The 19902-nt window shown below is 41.3% G+C and overlaps 1 protein-coding gene across 1 annotated transcript; it reads right to left on the bottom strand.

The window, feature by feature from the left end:
* Nucleotides 1–49: 49 nt before the first annotated feature.
* LOC140284811 (phosphatidate phosphatase LPIN2-like) lies at nt 50–14866 on the bottom strand. Its single transcript, XM_072378805.1, has 20 exons — nt 14790–14866; nt 8856–9056; nt 7979–8074; nt 7587–7879; nt 7399–7515; nt 7113–7236; nt 6553–7021; nt 6126–6225; nt 5689–5876; nt 5268–5361; nt 5111–5180; nt 4938–5021; nt 4583–4662; nt 3986–4142; nt 2731–2879; nt 2415–2501; nt 2107–2259; nt 1556–1670; nt 1335–1438; nt 50–1240 (listed from the first exon to the last, which is right to left on the bottom strand). Exons 2-20 carry the CDS (start codon nt 9045–9047, stop codon nt 1096–1098), a joined length of 2817 nt encoding a protein of 938 aa, XP_072234906.1. The 5' UTR covers nt 9048–9056; nt 14790–14866; the 3' UTR covers nt 50–1095.
* Between the last annotated feature and the right edge of the window lie 5036 nt (nt 14867–19902).

The following is a 19902-nucleotide window of genomic DNA, read 5'->3' as shown; positions in this document are numbered from 1 at the left end:
TGATTGTTATTTAAACAGACTTTTTATTAAAGCATATTTCAACACAAGACATTATTTTTTTCAGTGTTTCTGATTTAATACCATACAGGCCTTAAATATTCCTCTCTATAGAATATATGTAAGTTCCATCTATAGTTAAATGAGTCATTTCTTACAATTCAACATATTTATCAAAACAAGCCGACAGTTACATCATAGTGTGTATACTGGATCACCTCCAGGCGATCGCATCAGTCTGCAGAAACAACCTGCAGCAACGGCAAAGCTTCTTCGCTCAAAGGTGAAACTAAACTTCAGAAAACTGGGAGAATTACTGTGTGTTCTCTTCACACAAAGCTTGTCACTTTCATAGAAAGAATGCAGTAAATGGCTGCAGTGAGCGCTGAGGAGACTACGGAGACGAGCGCAGCATCTGGCAAAAACGTGAGCCAAAAATCACCAAAAATAACGGAATACTCTTACAACAAAATCATGGTTGTGAAAACAAAAAAAGTAGCAGCGGTATCTACATTTCATCTTTGTACCTGGACTGCAATAATGCAGCTTTGACTGAGCAAATCATCTGACATGTTCCTGCTTTGCATATTAATAAAATTCCTTTAACGTAACAAATAAGGCTTTAAAAGGATGACGACGCAGCTGCTCTGACTGCACCATGGATGTCTGATGACATGTCACAGGTCCACCAGCAATAAGCACTATGATACGCCTGTAGTCCCACATTGAATGTTGGTCACTATCTCATACAGTTACTGTACCTCCACTGTCTAAATAAATGCTTAGGCAACTTCTTCTCATGTGTATTTGAACATAAACTGTGCAAATGTAAAGACCAACAACAGACTCCTGGGCTCTGCATATACCACAAGTCTTCAAACAAATCTGTTCTGTGCGAGTCAGATAAAGCTCGCTGCAAGAGCTCAAGGAGAATCAACCCTTACAGGAAATATTACGGAGTGCTTTGAAATATATGGAATACGTTAATATCTCGGGCTTTTCCATTAAATAAGAACACATCCAAGAAAACGTTTCAGCAGCCTAGACGGTAAGAATGAAAGAAGTGCGTACTTTCGTGAACAAAATCACTAATGTGAGTTAGAGCAGCTCCTCGAAGCACACCTGAGCGACGGGCTGTCTCCAGTAACAGAAGGAGCTGAAATCAGGGCAGCTGAAAGTGGCGCTGTGCTGTGTGCTTCGCAAAGGGAAAACGTGCTCCACCAGCTCACTCAGCCGGCTGTATCTGCCAAAGTATGGGGGAAAAAAAAACAAAAACCATAAGCGTTTGTCTGAGAGAAACAGACAAACACAATGACTCCACAGATATTGCTACATACGATGTTTTATTGCCCTTGGCTTGCTCCAGGATCAGCTCCCCCTTAGGATTCACTGTGAATATCCGGCACACAGGCACACCCACTTGCTTGTAGGCAAACACATCCTGATGGACAGGAAAAAAGGAGACAATGAGGTCAGTTTTCATAGATTCTTTTTTTTTTTTTGTTAACAGTAAAATGTTAAAACGTTGCGACGACACAAAAGTAAAAGGGACTCTCACACTCTCTCTGTTTCCAAAGGCTGCATAGAAGGGGTGTGTGTTTGGGAGGAACAGGTTCTTGATGTCTGTGAGGCATTCGATCTTGAACTTCTCAGGCTTCTTTTCTATGATCTCTCTAATAAGAACAGTGGGTGGGGGGAAGAAAAAGCATTACAGATTAACCTCTGACCCTCTGCAGCTGCTGTTGGACTCATCTTCTTTTAATTGATCCAAGTTGTGGAGACTCCATTGGGCATTTCAATGAAAAACTGAAACGGTTGCAGAGGAACTGCAGGGTTAATTAGCTGCACCAAATGTGACATTTAACTTTTCTAAATTCCAGTCTTCAGCCCCTGAAGTTCCTTTAGAAAAAACATGTTATATTAAGTCAAACAAGCCCAAAACCCAAATGACTGTAATTAGCATCTTCTTCCGTTTTATCTCCACTGTAATTTTCTGGAGGTGCACCAAATGCAGCTTCAACTCTTGATAAGCATCAATTACTGAAATCCTGGGATGTATCTGTTTTGCCAAATATAGACGATGATCTGAAAATTACAAGGATTTCCTACCTGTGGAAGGCAGAGAAGAGGCTGCTCGGGGAGAGCATGAGGGGTCCTTGAGGCAGGAGAGTCCCTCTGTCGTTCACCCAGTGCAAATACCCTCGGGTCATGTCAGCCATGCCGATCGCTCTGGCCGAACAGTACAGGAACTTGTAGCCGTTCCTGCAACAGTCAGATTATCACTGGTGAGATTTCTGCCTATGATCCAGCATCATGTATTTGAGGAGGCAGTTGCTCGGCCTTACTCGTGCACGGAGACTTACTCGTGCACGGAGACTTACTCGTGCACAGAGACTTACTCGTGCACAGAGACTTACTCGTGCACGGAGTTGTAAAGCTTTGCGATCCCCCGGTGAGTCCAGTCTTTGCCGAGCTGAGGCAGAATCTGGCCGAACACATCCGACCTGTAAGGTAAAAATGTGTGTGTATAGAGAGATTATTTTACAAGCAGATGGCAACAGAATCACATGTTCAAAATAGTTTAGGAAGCCAAATGTGCAGTTATATCAAAGAATGTCAGTGTTATAACAACTCTTTAATGTTAGCTCTCTCACACCAAACAGTTCAGTTCAGTTCAGAGTGTGTTGACACTTCGACACACAATCGACCGTGAGAGGTGCTCATTTGCCGCACTTTGTGATGGTTCCATCGATGTCAGAGATGATGACTTTGTCGTCCCAGTTCCACAGGTAGATGGTGCCCTCGCAGCGGCACGTTCCCTGGTACTGAGTGGTTATGCTGAAGGTGACATCGTTTGACCCGTCTCTCAGCTTCAGGCTGGCCTGGAGGAGACACACAATTTTAGAGCTCACACATACCAACATTTCCAGATTCAGAGACATGATCATCATGCAGCTAAAGATGAGATGCATCTACATTTTGATAAGGAACACGCTTCAAAGGTTGATTTAACCGAATAACACTAACTGGCTAAATGATGTAATGAAACACACACATTGGATGTATGGGTTGGGGAAGCCAACCTCCGAAGTCGCAGCTTCCTTGATCTAAAAGGAAAACTTTTTATATGGCGACAAATTGATCAGGATTTAAAATTTGACTGTAAAATAACCACGTCAAATTCAACCAAAGTGTAAACCTTCAATCAACCTGTTTTTAATATCGGACTAATGTATCCCGCGTTTTCAAAGAGTGCAGAGACACAAGGAGAGTCCAGAGCCCACAAGAAGCTGAGGGTATCATTAGATCTGAATTACAAACAACATACTGAGCTAATTTCATGATAAAATTCCATAAAAATCCAAATATACCTGACGCACGCAAGTTTTCCAGCATCACCTGAGTGCTGGACAAAAGCAAAGCTCAGATACTGCTGAAAATAAAAGTGGACTTTTTTTTTTTACCTTACTTGTTGGCTTGGAAACCATTAAAAACAGTCTCCCTGAGAGTCTGCCCTTTATGTCTGCCTTTATGAGCACCAAACTGTTGAATGTCATTTCAAAAAGGGACACCACTAAATCAGCCTCTTCAGATCTGGAAAGCATAAGCCTTGGATGATGTTCTCTTCACGGTCATGTTTTATTACCTGCCAACATTTGCAGTAATCAGTATTTACAGTTTATATTCACTATGACAATTATGTGCTGCTCTGTTTTTAATTGTCTGTATGTATTGTGTGAACTGTTTTTATTTACTTCAGAAAAGACTGATTGAGTAGAGAAGACAGTTGTTTTTTTAGGCAGCAGTGGGTCGATGAAGAAAAAACAGGACCTTACTGTTGTTTTGTACATGAAGTAAATGACCAAATTAACAAAAGTTTTCCTCTCGCCACTAAGTCACCTTTCTTCTACACAATCAAAAGAAAAGAGCCTCAGATTGATCTGTTTCAGATCAACAGCTGTCACACAGCTGACATCAGTGTTCTTACTATCTGAGCAGATGACAGGCGGAGGGATTTCTTGTAAGAGTGACACGCAGCTGGAGAAGAAACTTCCGTCTGCACACGCTCAGTTGGTGTCAGAGCAGGAGCTGCAGCATTCAGCTCTTTCGTCTCATCGTCGCTGGACCACTCAGCAGCTTTCTGCCTGCAGGAGGGAAACAATACAGTGAAGACTTGTGTTTAGCCGACTGAAGGATTAATACGATCTGCTGGTGAAAGGCTCATCAAAATGAACTGCTAATGAGACACATTTCTGCTTAAGCTATCGTGACTCGGGTGTCTTTTCCAGCCAGCAGAGGGCAGCAGATCTACTTATCTGTCAATGCAACACATTTTTGATCACCATCACCTTAATTACTTCTAATACAGGTTAATCTCCTGGCTCAAACAATCTTTGAGATTTTTTTTTTTTTCTGGGACTCTTAATGAGTTTATGAGTCACAAGTTTATGAGTCATGGGATGTCAACACTGCTTGCTGGCAAACATGCTAATCCAGCCTCTGTGGGGCATGTTTACCCAACTCTGCGTGTGTTGGTGAGTGACTGTTGTGTTGGGAGGACGGCAGAGCTTTGTTGCTGACTCACTGTGTTTCTGGGGCCTGGTGGAGGGCAGGGCTCTCTCTGCTCAGAGACTCCTGTCTCTCCAACTTGTTCTCAGATAGTAACTAAGGAGAGGTACAAACTTTAATTGTGGCAGTATCCCATCATAATGTGACATAAATATCTAAAAGTAAAGACATAGAAAAAACAAAACAACAATCTTTGTATAATAATGCAAAACAGGGATGCAGTGGTTATACTTATGCATTTGAGGAACATGCTTCTCATTTGCAATGCAAAGTTACTCAAACTGGTCAGGACTCCCTCTGACCGCCACAGTGCTGTAAAGATGGACGCGTGACTCACAAGTTTACCCAAACAAAGCAGTCGTGAATCCCACCTGTTTTGTGCTGCTCTTTCTCCAGAACCACCAGCGTCCAGACTTTTTGGGCATTTTCTCCTTCACCCAGGCCTCTTCGGTTGCCTGCCATTCAAGTAACACATTCGTGTGTATATGAAGCTCAATGTTCAGACACAAGCGCCTCGCTCTAAACACATTAGATTAGAGGATACCTTTGGCAAGTTCTTCTGGAAAGCTTGCATACAAAGAATCAACGGTGCTGCCAGTGTCCAATTGTAATATCTGGAAAACAAAGTTAGTTTGATTCTTATCTTCAGTAGTGAAACATCAGTAAAACTGAGGAGAGGGTTAGGGAGTAGCAAGACTCACCGGTTTGAGATTCTAACGACCAGGTTGGGATTATCAATAAGTGCTGGATTCTCTGCAAATTCATTATAGGTGATGATGTGTTCCATGAATTTTTCTGCAAAGAATAGGAACAGCATAGTTTGACTCTATGTTAAATTGATGGCTTTTATTCCTAAACCACAGCCACAAAGCGCAGGAAATGTCAATTATACAGATAATCGCTCCCAATTCTTCAGTAAATTCTTCATAAACAAGCAGACCGAGGACTCGTGGTTTACTTTTTACATACACAAGGATGTAAAATTATAACTAAAGAAAGAACACTAAAGATTAGAAAATCTGCTCATGCAAGGACAAAATCAACAAAAATATGTAAAAAAAAGTTCCAGTTTGTAAAATGAAGGGACAAACAGCACTGCGAGCTGATAATAGAGATAATCACCTTTCGAGATCTCTGAGTTCTCACCCACGCCTCCGCACAGTGACAGCGTGACGTCAGGCAGATCACCAGCAGAGTCAGACAGGCACTCTGTTCCACTGTCTGCCGCTGCGCTGCCCACTGACTGCGGCGACTGGGATCCAGAGTGCTGTCCCATCTCCACCCAGTGTTTGGAAACCTGCTCACCCTCACTGAAACGCAGACAAGTGGCAGACACTAGACTCACAGCAGCAAACAAATAGCTCCTAACATATTTACTTGTTTCAAAAGTGAACACTAATTTGATCTCTTTTCATTACTTCTGGGTCTGTTTACAGGTCAGGTCAGGTTGGCCGTGCACGCTAAGTAGGTCAGGCAGGAAAGTGCTGCACACCGATGATTCCAGTTAAATGCTAATCACGAGGAATACATTAATAAAACCGATACAAACAGTTTTGTACCTTTTAGGGAAGTAGCGAGCAGCAATATCAGGTTCAAGAACATTCAGGTCCTCCAGGTAAATATCTTCAGGCCCCTGATGTTGGCTCCTCTTCCTCACAACTTTATTGGGAGGAGAATTGTTACTTTTTTAGAAGTTGCTGACTTCATTTTTTATTTTTAACTTCCTTTTCTCTTTACTTTCTTTACTTCTGCATGTGAATGCAGAGCAGACGCACAGTGAGATCTCAGGCCCAAAAAGAAACCACATCCTTCCTGTTACCATTCATTTACATTCAACTGGGTGTAGTTACAGTCACATAAGTGAAATCTGGGAAAGTTCTCACCGTTTCATTTTTGCATTAAACACTATTAAATGAAAACGTTTTCCTCAGTAACAAAGTGCAGAAAGCATTAGACGTTTACAGAGTACGGTACAAAGGCAGTTACCCTTGGTCTTGACAGGTGAGTCTGTATCTTTGGGGGAGGCTCCTGCATCGGGACAAACAGCGGTGGAGTCTCCAGCCTCTTTGCTTCCTCCACTTGCAGCAGAACCGCTGTCCCTGCGGATGGGCGGTGAAGACGTCCACCTGGTTTTACGTGCATTTTTTGCGCTGATGTCAGAGTTGCTAGGAGACGGTTGGGGGGAGAAGCTGCTTGACATTATGTTTGCGAGGTTTGGCTCGGCCTCGGTAATGTTTGCTTCACATGGTGAAGCTTTAGGGGGTTCCAAACTGCAGCTGCACAGATCAGGTTTGATGGTCCGGGGCTCTGGTTTCAAAATATGGCAAATGGGATCTGTGGGTCCTGCTGTTGACTCTTCTTCCATGGCTTCTGAGCTCAAAATAACCCTGAAATGTGTGTTCTCCGAGGGAGTGATTGTCAACTTCTTTGGCTCTGATTTGTCCTTTTTGTTGACCTGGACACAGACAGTAAAAGCGTAAACATTCATATATAACTTTACAAAACTCCTAAGCAAGTTTTTCATGTTTGAAGTTGCGGTGCGGTACCCTTGTTGATTCTGGAAACTCCCCCCAGGTCCACTGCATGTGAGAATCAGCCCTGAGCATGCTCTCTGTCGGCTTCACCATCAACTCTGAGTCACTTTTGGGCGACATGGGCTCGGACACATCCCTGATGGAAGCAAAAACCACATTTCCACTGAGTCAGCTGTAATGATTCTGAGGGAGTGATTTGTTTTACGCAGCCCTGTCTGTTTTCATTAAGTGGACGGTGTAATTGTTTCTCTGCTTGTATGAGCTATGTAAATATTTGAATGAATGGGGAGGGCCATACATGTTGCTGGGAGACCAGTCTCCATCAGAGAAAGGGTAGCTGTCCCATTCAAGAGCGGTGAGAGGGGAATGCTGCCTGTGCTCCATATTGTCCTTCATCACAGAGAGTGAGGATGCTCTGATGAAGGGAAACAACAAAGTTAGTAACAGTTATAATCAACAACAGAGCAGAGTTTAGTTTCCACTTACCGTCCGCTGTGTGCATTGTGCTCCTCGTCTGAACTGAGCTCACACAGCTCCGGCTCCCCGCTTGCACTTGTCTGCTCCTCCTTGCGTGGCTCAGCTTTGTGCTTCCTCCTGCGTCTCTTCTTCTTCTTCCCGGCTGAGCTGGAGCAAAGATGGACATTTCCAGAGGCCTGGTCTTCTGGGGCAGGAGGTTGGCTGTTCTCTGTTGTTGACCCCCCGCATCTGGGCTCTCTGCTCCTCGTCAGAACCTCTTCTGTGGGGATAGGGGAAGTCACCAGGTGGGCTGGGACGATCTCCTAAATTGGGGAGAAAATTCATGAAAGAAACAAAGTTATTGATCTCAACCAGAAAATGTATTTCTTTCTTATTTTCAGAGTAATGTGCCCAGAACTCACATTTTGCTGCTCTGTTTCCTGGACAAAAAAGGCTTCTCCGTTGTCTCCCAGCTTCATGTGCAGCTCCACAGGTTCTCCATTGATCTCTATGTCAATCTGAAGAGTCAAGCAAGTTTCACAGCTCACATGCTTTTACTGTGTGGGAGGGCTACACATTTCTCTAAGATATCCTCAGACTTTAACAAACACCAATGGGGCATAACACAAATGTATAATATGAATGTCTGCAATGCTGCTCGTGGGAACTGTGCGACAGATTTACCTGAAGCTTTAAATCTAAGCTGAAAAAAGAAACCCAGCTTGCCTCGACTGAATTCCACAAACAGGCTTGAATGTAAACACAGCTGCCCGTGTTGATGAAGGCTGATGAAAAAGGTCAGTGAAAAACTGCATGTAGCTGATGCAGCTTGTTTTCCTCTACAGCAACAAAGATGCTTTTAACCCACACATGAATTTACAGAATCACCGACCGCAGACGACTTCCTGCACTGTCTGGCTTTCCTGTAACAAAACAGATGGCTCTTCTGTAAGACGCCTTTTTCTGAATGGGATGGATCTTTACGAGTAGAGAGTAAGAGGCTAAATTAGGTTTTAGTCTGCGCTTCCCATCTCAGTCCTCAATCGAGTGCTACACGGTGTCTATAAATAGAGAGAGAAAGAGCAATCTGCTCCTGTGAGACGCAGAGTGGATAATGTGCTTTAGAAGGAAAGCGAGAAGCAGAGTGCAATTAAGCAACTGGAAAATCTATCGTGTAGCTCGACAACAGATGGAAATGGCTGCTTCACATATCGTATATCATAAAAAGGCACAGTTCATTCATGCAACATTTATTGCATACATTGATTGCCTATCACAGAGTCCTAGAATATCACTCACCACTTTCTCCCTGGAGCGCAGCACCCCCAGTTTTCCGAATCGGACATGGAAAGGGGAGCAGTGGAAGGTCCCATCAGGCTGCCGGACAACGATCACGTCGATGCAGCCTGACAGAGTGGCCTGATTGATCCCTTTGTACAGCTCCTTTACTGTCACCAGCACCTGGCCCGCCAGCTGCCCCACATAGTTCATGGTGTCCACCTATCAGCAAAAATACTCTTCATTACACTCCTCTAAAACTCTCAAACAAGCCCAACTCCTCATTTTGCTGGAATTTATCACAATTAACTTTTTTTTTGCCTTACGAGTACATTGTCCCTTATTGTTAATAAGGCTGCTGTTGTTCAGAATAGTCTGCGAATGAAATGCAAGCCAGTCCCTAAACACAGTGGCTCTGTCCCATTTTCCTCCAAAAGGTCGGGAGCTGATCAGGACTTAATCAGAGCCTCGACTGCTGCAGTATGGCTGCAGAGGAAAGAGGACAATGTGTGCTTCTGTTTAAACTCGGAGCTCAAACCTTAAATAGCAGGCCTAAACTGACCCAATCGGGGTCAATTAGAAACTTATTGTAAACGTACACAATTATAATCTATTGTAAGCAATTCGAAGCTGTTAGGAAAACTCTCTAATTGCTCCTCGGATGTTTTCTGCCAGTCATCTTTTGTTTCACTGCAGCATCGTAAACAACAGCCAATGATATCATCCTATCCCATATCTTTGTGACTCTTGAATCATTCTCACTGCCTTTCAGATTAGCCATGGTCTGCTTTGCGATTAAAAAGTCATTTTAAGCATCTAACTTAACGCCGAACCTTATTGTTTATGTCAGTCATGGCCTGTGAACTGCTGTTTTGAAGCCTTTAGCTCAGCGTTAGACGGTCACCATCTTGGTGTTTTTGAAAGCTGAGTTGGAGAGTGATATTTAAAACCTAATTTGGTCTTTAAATTTTTTTAATTTTTGTATTACTAAGTATGGATGGTTCCTCAAATTACTGCATAAAGAGTTTTGGGGAAAATAATTGACTTAGTATTATGTGACTGCACTTTAGGCACTTCTTCAATGTCCGGCATCAGCTGGATGCGTTACTCTAGGTTTAATATGGAGTGCTGCTCCACTGACATGTCATTGACAGCTGTTGATATTCTCTATTTATTTTGGGTCAGGTGACATGACTAACTTGTAACTTCCCCATAAATAAGAGCACTCTTATGCAACATTTTACACAGTGCTAATTACATTAACTATACTTATGAAATGTCATTAAGGTGCCATTCATATCTTCCGACAATACAGCAATTACACATAAGCCTATGTAACACATTATGTTTCAAGTATAAAATCGAGTATAAAAAAAGATATAAACTGTAAAGAGAGTATAAACAGTTAGAGCTGGGATTTACTACTGTATAGGCTGATGAGTGGCTTAAAAGTAACTTTAAAGGAAATCTGTGCGTGCACGGCCAGTCTGCCACCTCAGGAAACCCATTTTGAGGACACTTGTAGAATATTTCTGGCCCCACAGGTCCAAAAAGGAAGAAAATTAAGATTTTATTAGCACTTAGCACTCCCATTCAGTCTGAACCAGGGCCAAACTTTGATTGAAGCATTTTAAGCTTTTGGTCCAAACTGACTTAAATGAATAAAACAACAAACCTTTGTGCACACCACACCGCTAAACTTTAAAAATCATGTTCACAATGTTACCGATAAATCTACTGAGTGGAGCTATGTTGAAACAAATCTGGCTTAGCCCGATCGTGGCTTTTTAGGGTATCAGATTAAACTTTCAGGTTACATCATGTCATTATTTATCTGATGCAGCATGGTGTTTTTAGGGTTTTTAGCAAACAAAGGCCATGTTTTCAGACCTAAGATCAGTGTTGTCATGCCAATGGGAGGCACCCTCACTCGTCTCACCTCCCCTTGTCTTGAACTTACCCACAAGTCTTAGCTGCTGTGTGAGCTCAAAACGCTCATAATGTAAACATGTCATATTCACAAAGATCTTCTCATTTGAGTGTGTGTTTCCTGATTAGTGTGAAGGTTGAAATGACTTCTTGTATTGTGCGGTCCACTCATACTGACTCAATCGGAGCTGTACACCAGCTGGATGGACTTTGAAACTATTCACTGTAAGACTGGCAGAGCCACTTCGCTTTCTCAACTCTAATGCACCTAACAAATCCAAAATGCACTCAGCAGATTACAAGCTACCGATAACACTGGAAAAGCAACCACATGAATGAAAAATGTGATGATAAACACAGTGTTTATGTGTGTTCTTTCATTTTCGTTGTGTGGCTACTTGAAGCCTGTGGGCAAATCCGACCTGCTTTGTGTTAATTTAGGTTTTCAACTCAGTGTCATAACTGAGTTACAAACATTTTACAGATTTCAAGTGTCTGCTGTAAGATCAAATACATAGCTAGTTAAAGCTGGAGTTAGAAGGAAGTTAGGAAGACGTTAAAGAGTTAAAATGTTTACAGTGGATAGGATGCACAGGCTGAAATCATTTTTAAATTATCAAAATCACATTTAAATGATTTGGTTTTAGGTCCGTATGTCTGAAGATTTGCTGCTTTTCTGTGTCGTATATCAAATAAAAACTGAATATAGATGCAACGGGTCATTTGAACCCATTTTCTGACTTTTCACAGACTCAGAAAGTTGTTCATTTAATCACCAGGTTGTTGTAATGTGCAGATAAATCAATAATCAAAACTAGAAGAGATCGAAACGTAGTGGATTCTTCCCCTGCACACGCTCCACCTCTACAACAAGTTTGATTGCATAAAGGTCAGTAGTTTTTGGGTGATCTTTCACACAGAAATGTGCTACCTCTGTTGTGGCATTATTAATCACCTGATTATTAGACAGAACCCCTGCTTATTGTTAATACTTCCTACAAAGATGACAACTTTTGCTCTTATTATGACAGAGATACAAGGGACCAGGCAGGGGAAAAAGCCTAACACCAGCCGCCCAGCAGGATTCATACAGAAATCAAAGCGGCACTCTAACTCACCAGAGTCCACGGAGACTTCAGGTGTAGCCTCTGGCTCTGCTGCTCAACAGGTGTCCTACCTGAGAGCTCCATGTTGCCTCAAGAGCATTAAGGTGAGCTACGGCCTTCCCACCACCCTCTCCTCCTCTGCAGGCAGCCTGTTCCTGCTCAGTACCATTCACCACAGCTTCTATGACCCTTCTGCGTGCACTCTGAAGGAAAATTAGCCCCTGGTTGAGCTCTAAAACGCTTACATAATCTAACTTAGCACCAACCCCTCGGTCACCGCAATCCTGCGCTTGAGAAGTCTCTATAAACATCGCTAAACAGCTTGAGGGAACACTTTAATCCATTTGTTTGAATAACAGTTTATTTGCTTACGCAATTAAAAAAACAACCAAGATATTAATGATCTAGCGGGTTAATATCACAAACTGAACTAAATTCCACTTGCTGATGGCAAAGGATTCGTCGTCAGGAAATCATGAACGTCTGAGTCAAATATCACAGCAGAAAACTGCTAGTTATTCTGTGATGATAAGGCCACTAATGTTGCTGGATGGTAATAAAACATTAAGTAACAGCAAGCAGCGGCGTTTTACATGTTGATGACACTGTTTGCATTGAGCTCCCGTAAAGGGAAGCTTCCCCCTCACTGTGAACCACGGCAGACTGACAGCGCAAAGCTCAGTGGATGGACAAAGCAGAAGTGTCTAGATAAAGCATCATCACAACAGGATGGCAGCGCTGCACACTCACACCTCCCCGGTGAGCTGAGTGCCCAGCATCCCAAAGTGTTCTAGTAAAGATACAATGGCGTGGTGAGATAAAGTGTGTGGGCTTGTAAGTGGCTGAATCTAACCTGAGCACCACAAGAGAATGTATGTATGAGAAAACCACACTGTTCCCTAAACAACAGATCAATATTTAGGCTGTCAAAGAAGGGCAAATAAAAGCAGAATGCAATGATTTGCAAGTTTAATAAAATAATATTTTATTCGATAGATAACACAGAAAGCATATCAAATGTCAAAAGTGACATTTTACTGTTTCATTTAAAAATATTTCAGCTCATCTTGAATTTGAAATAGCTGATACTGAAAAATAAAGTGTACCAAGAAACAGCTGGAGGAACACGTTACAACTAATTAGGTTCATTTGTAACAGCGGGGCATAAAAATAGCACCTTAGAGAGGCAGAGTATCTCAGAAGTAAAGATAGACCGATGTTCAGCAATCTGCAAAAAACATTTTGGCATTTTCAAAATAATGCGCCTCAACTTAAAACTGTGAAGACCTTGAATACTCCCTCATATGCAGTTCACATTATCATCAAAGTATTCAGCGATCAGGAGATATCTCTGAACTGATCTGCATGAGCTCAGAAACACTTCACCGTCTGTGAACACGGTTCACTGTGCCACCAACAAGCGCAGCTCGATCACACAAAGAAGAAGCCATATGTGACCATGATGGGGTTACACCAGTTCATTTAAAATAGAGTGAGGTAAAGTGAACAGCTGTCCTGTGGTCTGACAAGTCAAGAATGCTTAAAAGGAACTAAGCGCATCAAGAGGGAAGGGCTGTTTTGTAAACTATAAAAATAATTCTGATGCCAGCTTGTTGTCAAGATAAACACTGATCCTTGTGGTAGATTTCAAATAAATTTCTCAACAAGATGAAGAAAGAAAATACCTTTGGAAACTATCGCAAGAAGATTTTGTGCTTCCATTTTCATTTCTCATCTGTCCAAGCTTCTTCCTCATGCATAGGATTATATCTGTATGACAGTGACATCTCGTGCCACAATAACAGTAATTATAGGCTTTTGTTTTCTAAGTACTGCTAAATGACCAGTACTTCATCGAACAAATCCAGCACAACCAGTCCTCATCCACGCCACTCTCTCTGTGTGGGGGGACAAGACCTTGAGAAGCGTTAATCCTGTTTACAAGATTAGGACGCGTCTAGCTTTCCCTGTCTCGGCACGTTTCTCCTGCTCACCGTGTCCAAGTGTCCAACGTGAGTTGTGTTTGCCACCTGAGTCGTTATGGGTTGCCATTTCAACCATAAGTTAAGTTGAAAAATTTAGATAAGCAATATTGTTCACTTGACTAAATGATAACCAAAATGAGGCTGCATTTCCATTGGATTCACCTGGGCTTTGAGTAACCAGTTCATCTGTTAGCCTATAAAATAAATGCTTAAGTTCTCAGTGCCCATTGTGATGCCTTCAGGTCGCATCATTTGTCAAGTAAACATTCCACTAGCTCAAAATATTGTTCATGCGTTTGAGTAAAACCGATAAAAGCCCTCACATGTAGGTGCTGTAAAGAATATTTTGGGACTTTTATATTTTATAATTGATCATTTAGTCCAAACTGAAGGTGGTTAAGTTTATATGAAACAACATCCATCAGTCATGGTGCCTTAAAATATCTCCGGGAAAATACTTTCTACCAACCAGGGGCCCCAATAACAGAAAAAGTCTAAAGATATTCCCAATAAGTGTAGTTTGTTCTGTACATTCGCATAATAAAAGATCTAAATCTACTAAATCTACAGTTATAGCAGAGTTCTTTTTTTTTTATTTTTTTGCCCTTTTTTATAACCTGTGTGGCGTTTAGGAGCACTCCTGCTATGTTTAATCTGATTAAATAAGCCTTTTATGAATTCTTTTAAAAACAAGTACGTAAAATTCAAGTTGATGTTAAATACAAAGTGTGAATTGACAGCTAGTCGGCGTTTAATCGCTAGTTTCCAGTATCACAGTCGAGACTTCAACAGTCGCCGTTAAATGACTCTTCAGAAACATTTCGAGGACTCCGCAGCCGCATATACGAGGGATAAAAACACAAACTGAGCTCGTTTTATCTTCCTGAACTGTTAAACGAGCGTACTGTGAAAAATGAGCGGTTATATCATCCTACCTGCTGGAGTAGAGGATCACCCGCAGGCACACTCCGTCCGTCCTTCAGCTCTTCCGCCGGCAGTTTGGAGACTGTCACTGTTGCTGCTGCTGCTGCTCAGAAGCCGAGCACGTCACGTGATCCTGCAGCTCTGAGGCCGCACGTGACAGCAACGCAGGTGATGAGGTTAATTATGAAAACTTGGTTTTAAAGTTTCATGAAGACCGCTGTTTTCTTGTACAATAACAACACAACATCTAAAAAAAGGATACAAGCATAAGGTTCTCATTTTTTGTTTTCCGCTTCTTTAACTGGGGAAGTCAAAGCTGACGCGGAAGCTCATGATAACAGTTTAGTAACATGTTAGACCTGTGTTCCCATAACAATAGTAATAATCAATATCTTGTCATGAAAATGATTATATCTGAGTAATGTTTTTTTTCTTATTATTTTCTACAGAGCAAAAACAAAGCTGCAGTGATTCCAAATCGGAAAGACAGCTTTAGCGGAACCCAATTATCACATTTTTTCACTTTCAATTTAGACTTTATTACATTATTATTACATTAGATTATCCAAATGTTATGTTACCATCTACATGTGAAAAATATGAATAGTGAAAGTACTATATGAATATAGCCAATTTACCATTTACTTTAACATCTTTTAACATGTAAAAATACAATTCTCTCCGATATGTACCTACAAATAAAGATAAATATAAGAAATGACACCTGTGTCAGTTTATGTTAGAGGATTTAAACAAACGAATAAACAAACAACACTCCTTCAAACTTCATGATTTTTCATAATTGTTCACCAACTATGACTATGTGTTAGTTTCTTGAATCGCAGCACTCAAATATAGAATGACATACACATAAATTATACAGATGCTCCTCTAAAACGCAGTCTATCACGCCCTTACATCCAGATCACTTAGTCTACCCGTGCAGAAATATAAATCAAGCATGCAGTAAATTGATACTCCATGGGTCAAAGAGAGTGAATTAATTTTCCATGCTTTCTGTTTAGAGGTCAAAAGTCACAGCCAGTATGCAGCCCTGCAGTGATGAAGGATTTTCGGGGATTTGCCCCATGACAGTTCAGCAGGACAGATATTTGGCAGGTTGGGCTTAATGTGAACGATCAGGTGAAAGGCACTGTGCCACCAGGCAGTCTTAGAATATGCAGAAGTAGGAAGAAGTGAAGCTATCTGGAAGCGTCGGATGGAGAAGTAGCCATTTTCATTTCCCTGTAAAACACTGGCAGAGTCAGATTACTTAATGATGGGGTTTACCCCAAAAAAAATCTGATATTGAGGAGTCTTACATCTTTCATAAAGGTTTATTGTTTTTTTGCTACCCAAAATGCATCACTTCCTAGGTGTAACTTTTTTTCTGCTTTTACCAAGTGAAAGGTTTTGCAAAGTAGATTTTCGATTTGTCAAATGAAACACAAGTTTAATCAAATTAGAGTTCACCAAATTCAAAATTCCACATTGCATATGGTGCATTTCAGTTTATGAGACTGCAATCTTCTCCAACTTTTTATGTGTCTATTTGAATGACTTCTGCTCCATTTCACAACAAGAATTTCTAGTGCTTGCTTTGTTCTTCCCTTTGGAATGAGAGCTTTGTGATGCTTTAAGCCTCTCACATTTTCAGGCACAATGTACAGAGAAAGAAAACAAAACAAAAAGTTACGTATCTCCTTTAATAGAGCATACAAGATGAAAACGACACACAAAATATCCTAAACTGGATGTGTGGTTATTATGATCCTACTTATCCCAGGACAAATGCATGAGTGGAATATCATTGTTGACATCTTACACAAGAGCAAGTACGGTGTCTATGTTACGATAAGCAAACATCAAACTTCTCTGCTGTATTCATCTAGTAATTTATGGCCGTGTCTCAGCTTCCGGTTTCTCAGGCTGCTCTGAGGCATCTGAGTGCTCAGCAGTCAGTGGTTGATCAGCCAAATCTTTTTTTGAGTCCTCTGGTTTTTCTGAATCAGAGGTTTTTTGCACTGCTGTGACATTATGCACAATCTTTTCTTCTAGCTCCTTGCTGTTGCTCTCCTCTTTGCCGTCAATATTTTCCATTGGCGCTATCTTTGCCCCAGATTCTGCAAGAAAATAACATCTGGTGAATTATACCTTTTCTGTACTGTCTCAGGTGTCACACATCCACCTATTCAATCTTTATCTTCCCACCCTTTCGCTTCTTTGCTCCAGTGACTGTGGATTTAATATTTTCCTTTGGCGTGTTTGGGCCAAACACCACATTTCCTTCTGCATCAGTCCAATAAGAGGTCACCCCAAAGTCAGGTGTCCCCTCTATGATCTCGAGCTGAGAGAGGACAAAATGCAGCCATGTTATGAAGCGCTGAAGTCAGAATTAACCAACACAGCATTGCTCACAAAGTAATGTCCATTACTTACCAGAAAGTTCACAGATGCCAGACCTACCACTGACTTCCAAAGTAATACATCTCGTGGTGCAAGTAAGAAAAACTTTCATAATGCAATTCAAGGATTCTTATTCATTCTTATACAGTAATGAATGACATTGAACCTGCTCACTTTGTAATGAGCTATGAAGTGGCCTTTAAAATGACTTTTTTACAGTCCCCGTAAATAGACATTTGTGGTGTCTTTTTTTTGGTTCCTAAATCAGAGCAGTTACTCACCCACGTTGGAATGGTGGAAACCTCCTGTGAAGTAATAGTATGTTTACAGGTCCACATGGCAAGTAACTATTTATGTCAACACATAAATGCAGCACCAGCAACGGTTATAAATGATGGCAAAACATTACCCATAAACCAATAGTTCAAACAGCAAATAGAATAAAACAGAACACAGAATTTATTTACTGACATTGAAGGCGTTTGAGTTGAGTGTGAGTTTGATTCTTCCAACTAAGTTCTGACTGACTGTTACATCACTTCAGTGATCTGTTCTGCAGTGTGTATGCAGCTGAGGAAACAACCCTTGATGGTACTTAGCTCTTCCGGGAGCTATTGAGTCCCCATTTTCTTCAGCAAGCACTGGAAACTGTACGGTATGGAAGTGCCAAACATGCTCTGAAGATAAACAATTTCCTCTCTCTGTGGCTCCATGCTCTTTAAAAGATGAGTTATGATTTAATTTCTCTGTAACTTGAGCTTGCTCTGGTGTACAACACTAATGACGATGTAAAGAAAAGATAAAACTGTCTTTTGCTGACTTAAAAAGGAATCCAGGCTAAAGATCTTACACTTTACAGTCAGAGAGAATAGTTGAGGTGGGTGGCTCTGCATACATTGTGGCCCCCATAATACTGAGGATAAACGTGCTACTACTTGCAATGGGAAAGTATTTAATCAGCTTGTTTTAGCAGGTGTACCTATGTTTAAAAAGAAAGTAATGATGCTACCATTGGTGTAAAAATGCTATTGGTCTTAGCGCAGGAAGAGACCCTAATTATACACGAGTGTGGGACTGGAGGGTGATATGTTTGTTATTGTTACTTTTTATGTGGCTGAGAGCATTTACTTGGCAGAGTATATAAAATACTAGTGTTGGGAAAAATCCCAACACTAGTATTTTGCTTGGGGTGCCATGGGTTGCTGCATTCACTGTACCTCAGAAACAGAAGATTTAAACTCATTTGTATTTGCTTTTCTACTTCGCTATTAAAAGTTAATTCTGATCAGCAGTTATATAGGTCACACAGAAATAGGAAATACGGAATATGCCTACCTCCATTGGAGATTAAAAGTAGCCCATATTGGCATCAGTTCTTGACTTTTGCATTTTAAAACTTAAACAAAACCGATAGGAATGGACTGACAGTGAAGCCCATGGTTTATAGAGCTTACTTGTGTAAAATACTTTAATGATGAGATTCTTGAAAGTAGTATTAAGCTGCACATCCCCCTTACTTTAGTCTTCCTAGCCAGTCTTTTAACAAACTGGGCCAGTTCAACTCATGAATCTCCACAAGAATGTGGCTAAGCTGTCTGTGGTCTAACTGTAGACAAGTAGGTATTTGACAGTGAAACTGCTTGTAAAGTATTTTTCTCTTATGGTGCATGGAAGTGTGAGCATGGTTTGCTGTTTGTGCTAACTGTATGGTCTCTCATGCTTCATAAGTTATTGAGTGCGATTCGTAACCATTTTACGTTTTGCATGGTGGCTGGAAGCTGTGAGACAAATCTCAATTAAGGAAGTAGAGTCTAGTTGCTCTCTTACTTCAAGGGACAGAGCTGCAAAATCATAGTTTTACTGGGAAGAATTGTTCTGTCCCTCTGTGTTATTTTGACCATCTAATAGACATTTCATTATGGCCTCGGGAAAGTGCATCAGCTTGTGATAAAAGGACATAATATGCCCCTTTGATGCTGCAACCTAGATAAATTATATACAGCCTATGTATAAAAAAGAAAATACACAAAACGTTCTTGGTTCACCTGATTCACAATTTACACTGAGTGATCCTCAGTAAGGATTTCATCTTGAAGATCATCCATCCATTTTCTATTAATCCAATTAAATGGCTGGAGTCTATCCCAGCTGCCATTGGTCGAGAAGCAGGGTACACCCTGGAAAGGGGGCCAGTTCATCACAGGGCCACACAAAAACAAACAACCATGCACACTCACACTCACTCCTAGGGACAATTTGGAATCACCAAAGTTGCATGCATGTTTTTAGATGGTAGGAAGAAACCGGAGTACTCCAGCTGGGATTCAGACCAGCAGCCCTCCTGATGTGAGGTGAAACCACCACCATACAGCCCCTCTTAAAGATCAATCAGGTGTTATTACCATATTATGGCAATCAAATTACATGAGAAATGAATCAAAAGATACAAACAACAGTGTATATTTTCTCAGTTGAACTGTTATGAACTTGTTGCTCTGTTAGTGTTGATAATGAGCATCAACACATATCTGAACCAGGGTTACAGCGGAGGGGAGTGGGTTGTCTCCATGCTAGATGCAGATCTTCAGGCTGTCCATCTCCAGAGAAATTATGACTGGGAGGGAAAAAGTGCACCGAAACTTGAGTGTTGATTGTGAGGTGAAAGGTGGAGGGTTGAGACCAAAGTGAGACGACTCATAAAGGAAAAGGAGGAGGAAG

The sequence above is a fragment of the Leuresthes tenuis genome, unplaced genomic scaffold (genome assembly GCF_036924035.1).
Source record: "Leuresthes tenuis unplaced genomic scaffold, fLeuTen1.0.hap1 SCAF_24, whole genome shotgun sequence".
Classification (NCBI taxonomy): Eukaryota; Metazoa; Chordata; class Actinopteri; order Atheriniformes; family Atherinopsidae; genus Leuresthes; species Leuresthes tenuis.
The sequence above is the reverse complement of the archived record's forward strand: the minus strand, read 5'-3'. Positions and strand labels throughout refer to the sequence as shown.

Bases quoted from the DNA above. Each gene is read 5' to 3' on its own strand.
- LOC140284811 (XM_072378805.1), bottom strand. From the start codon at position 9,047: ATGAACTATGTGGGGCAGCTGGCGGGCCAGGTGCTGGTGACAGTAAAG. The intron at 5,022-5,110 runs GTATCCTCTAAT...CTTGAATGGCAG, and splicing joins TCCAGAAGAACTTGCCAAAG to GCAACCGAAGAGGCCTGGGT. The intron at 4,663-4,937 runs GTGGGATTCACG...ACCTCTCCTTAG, and splicing joins GAAAGAGCAGCACAAAACAG to TTACTATCTGAGAACAAGTT.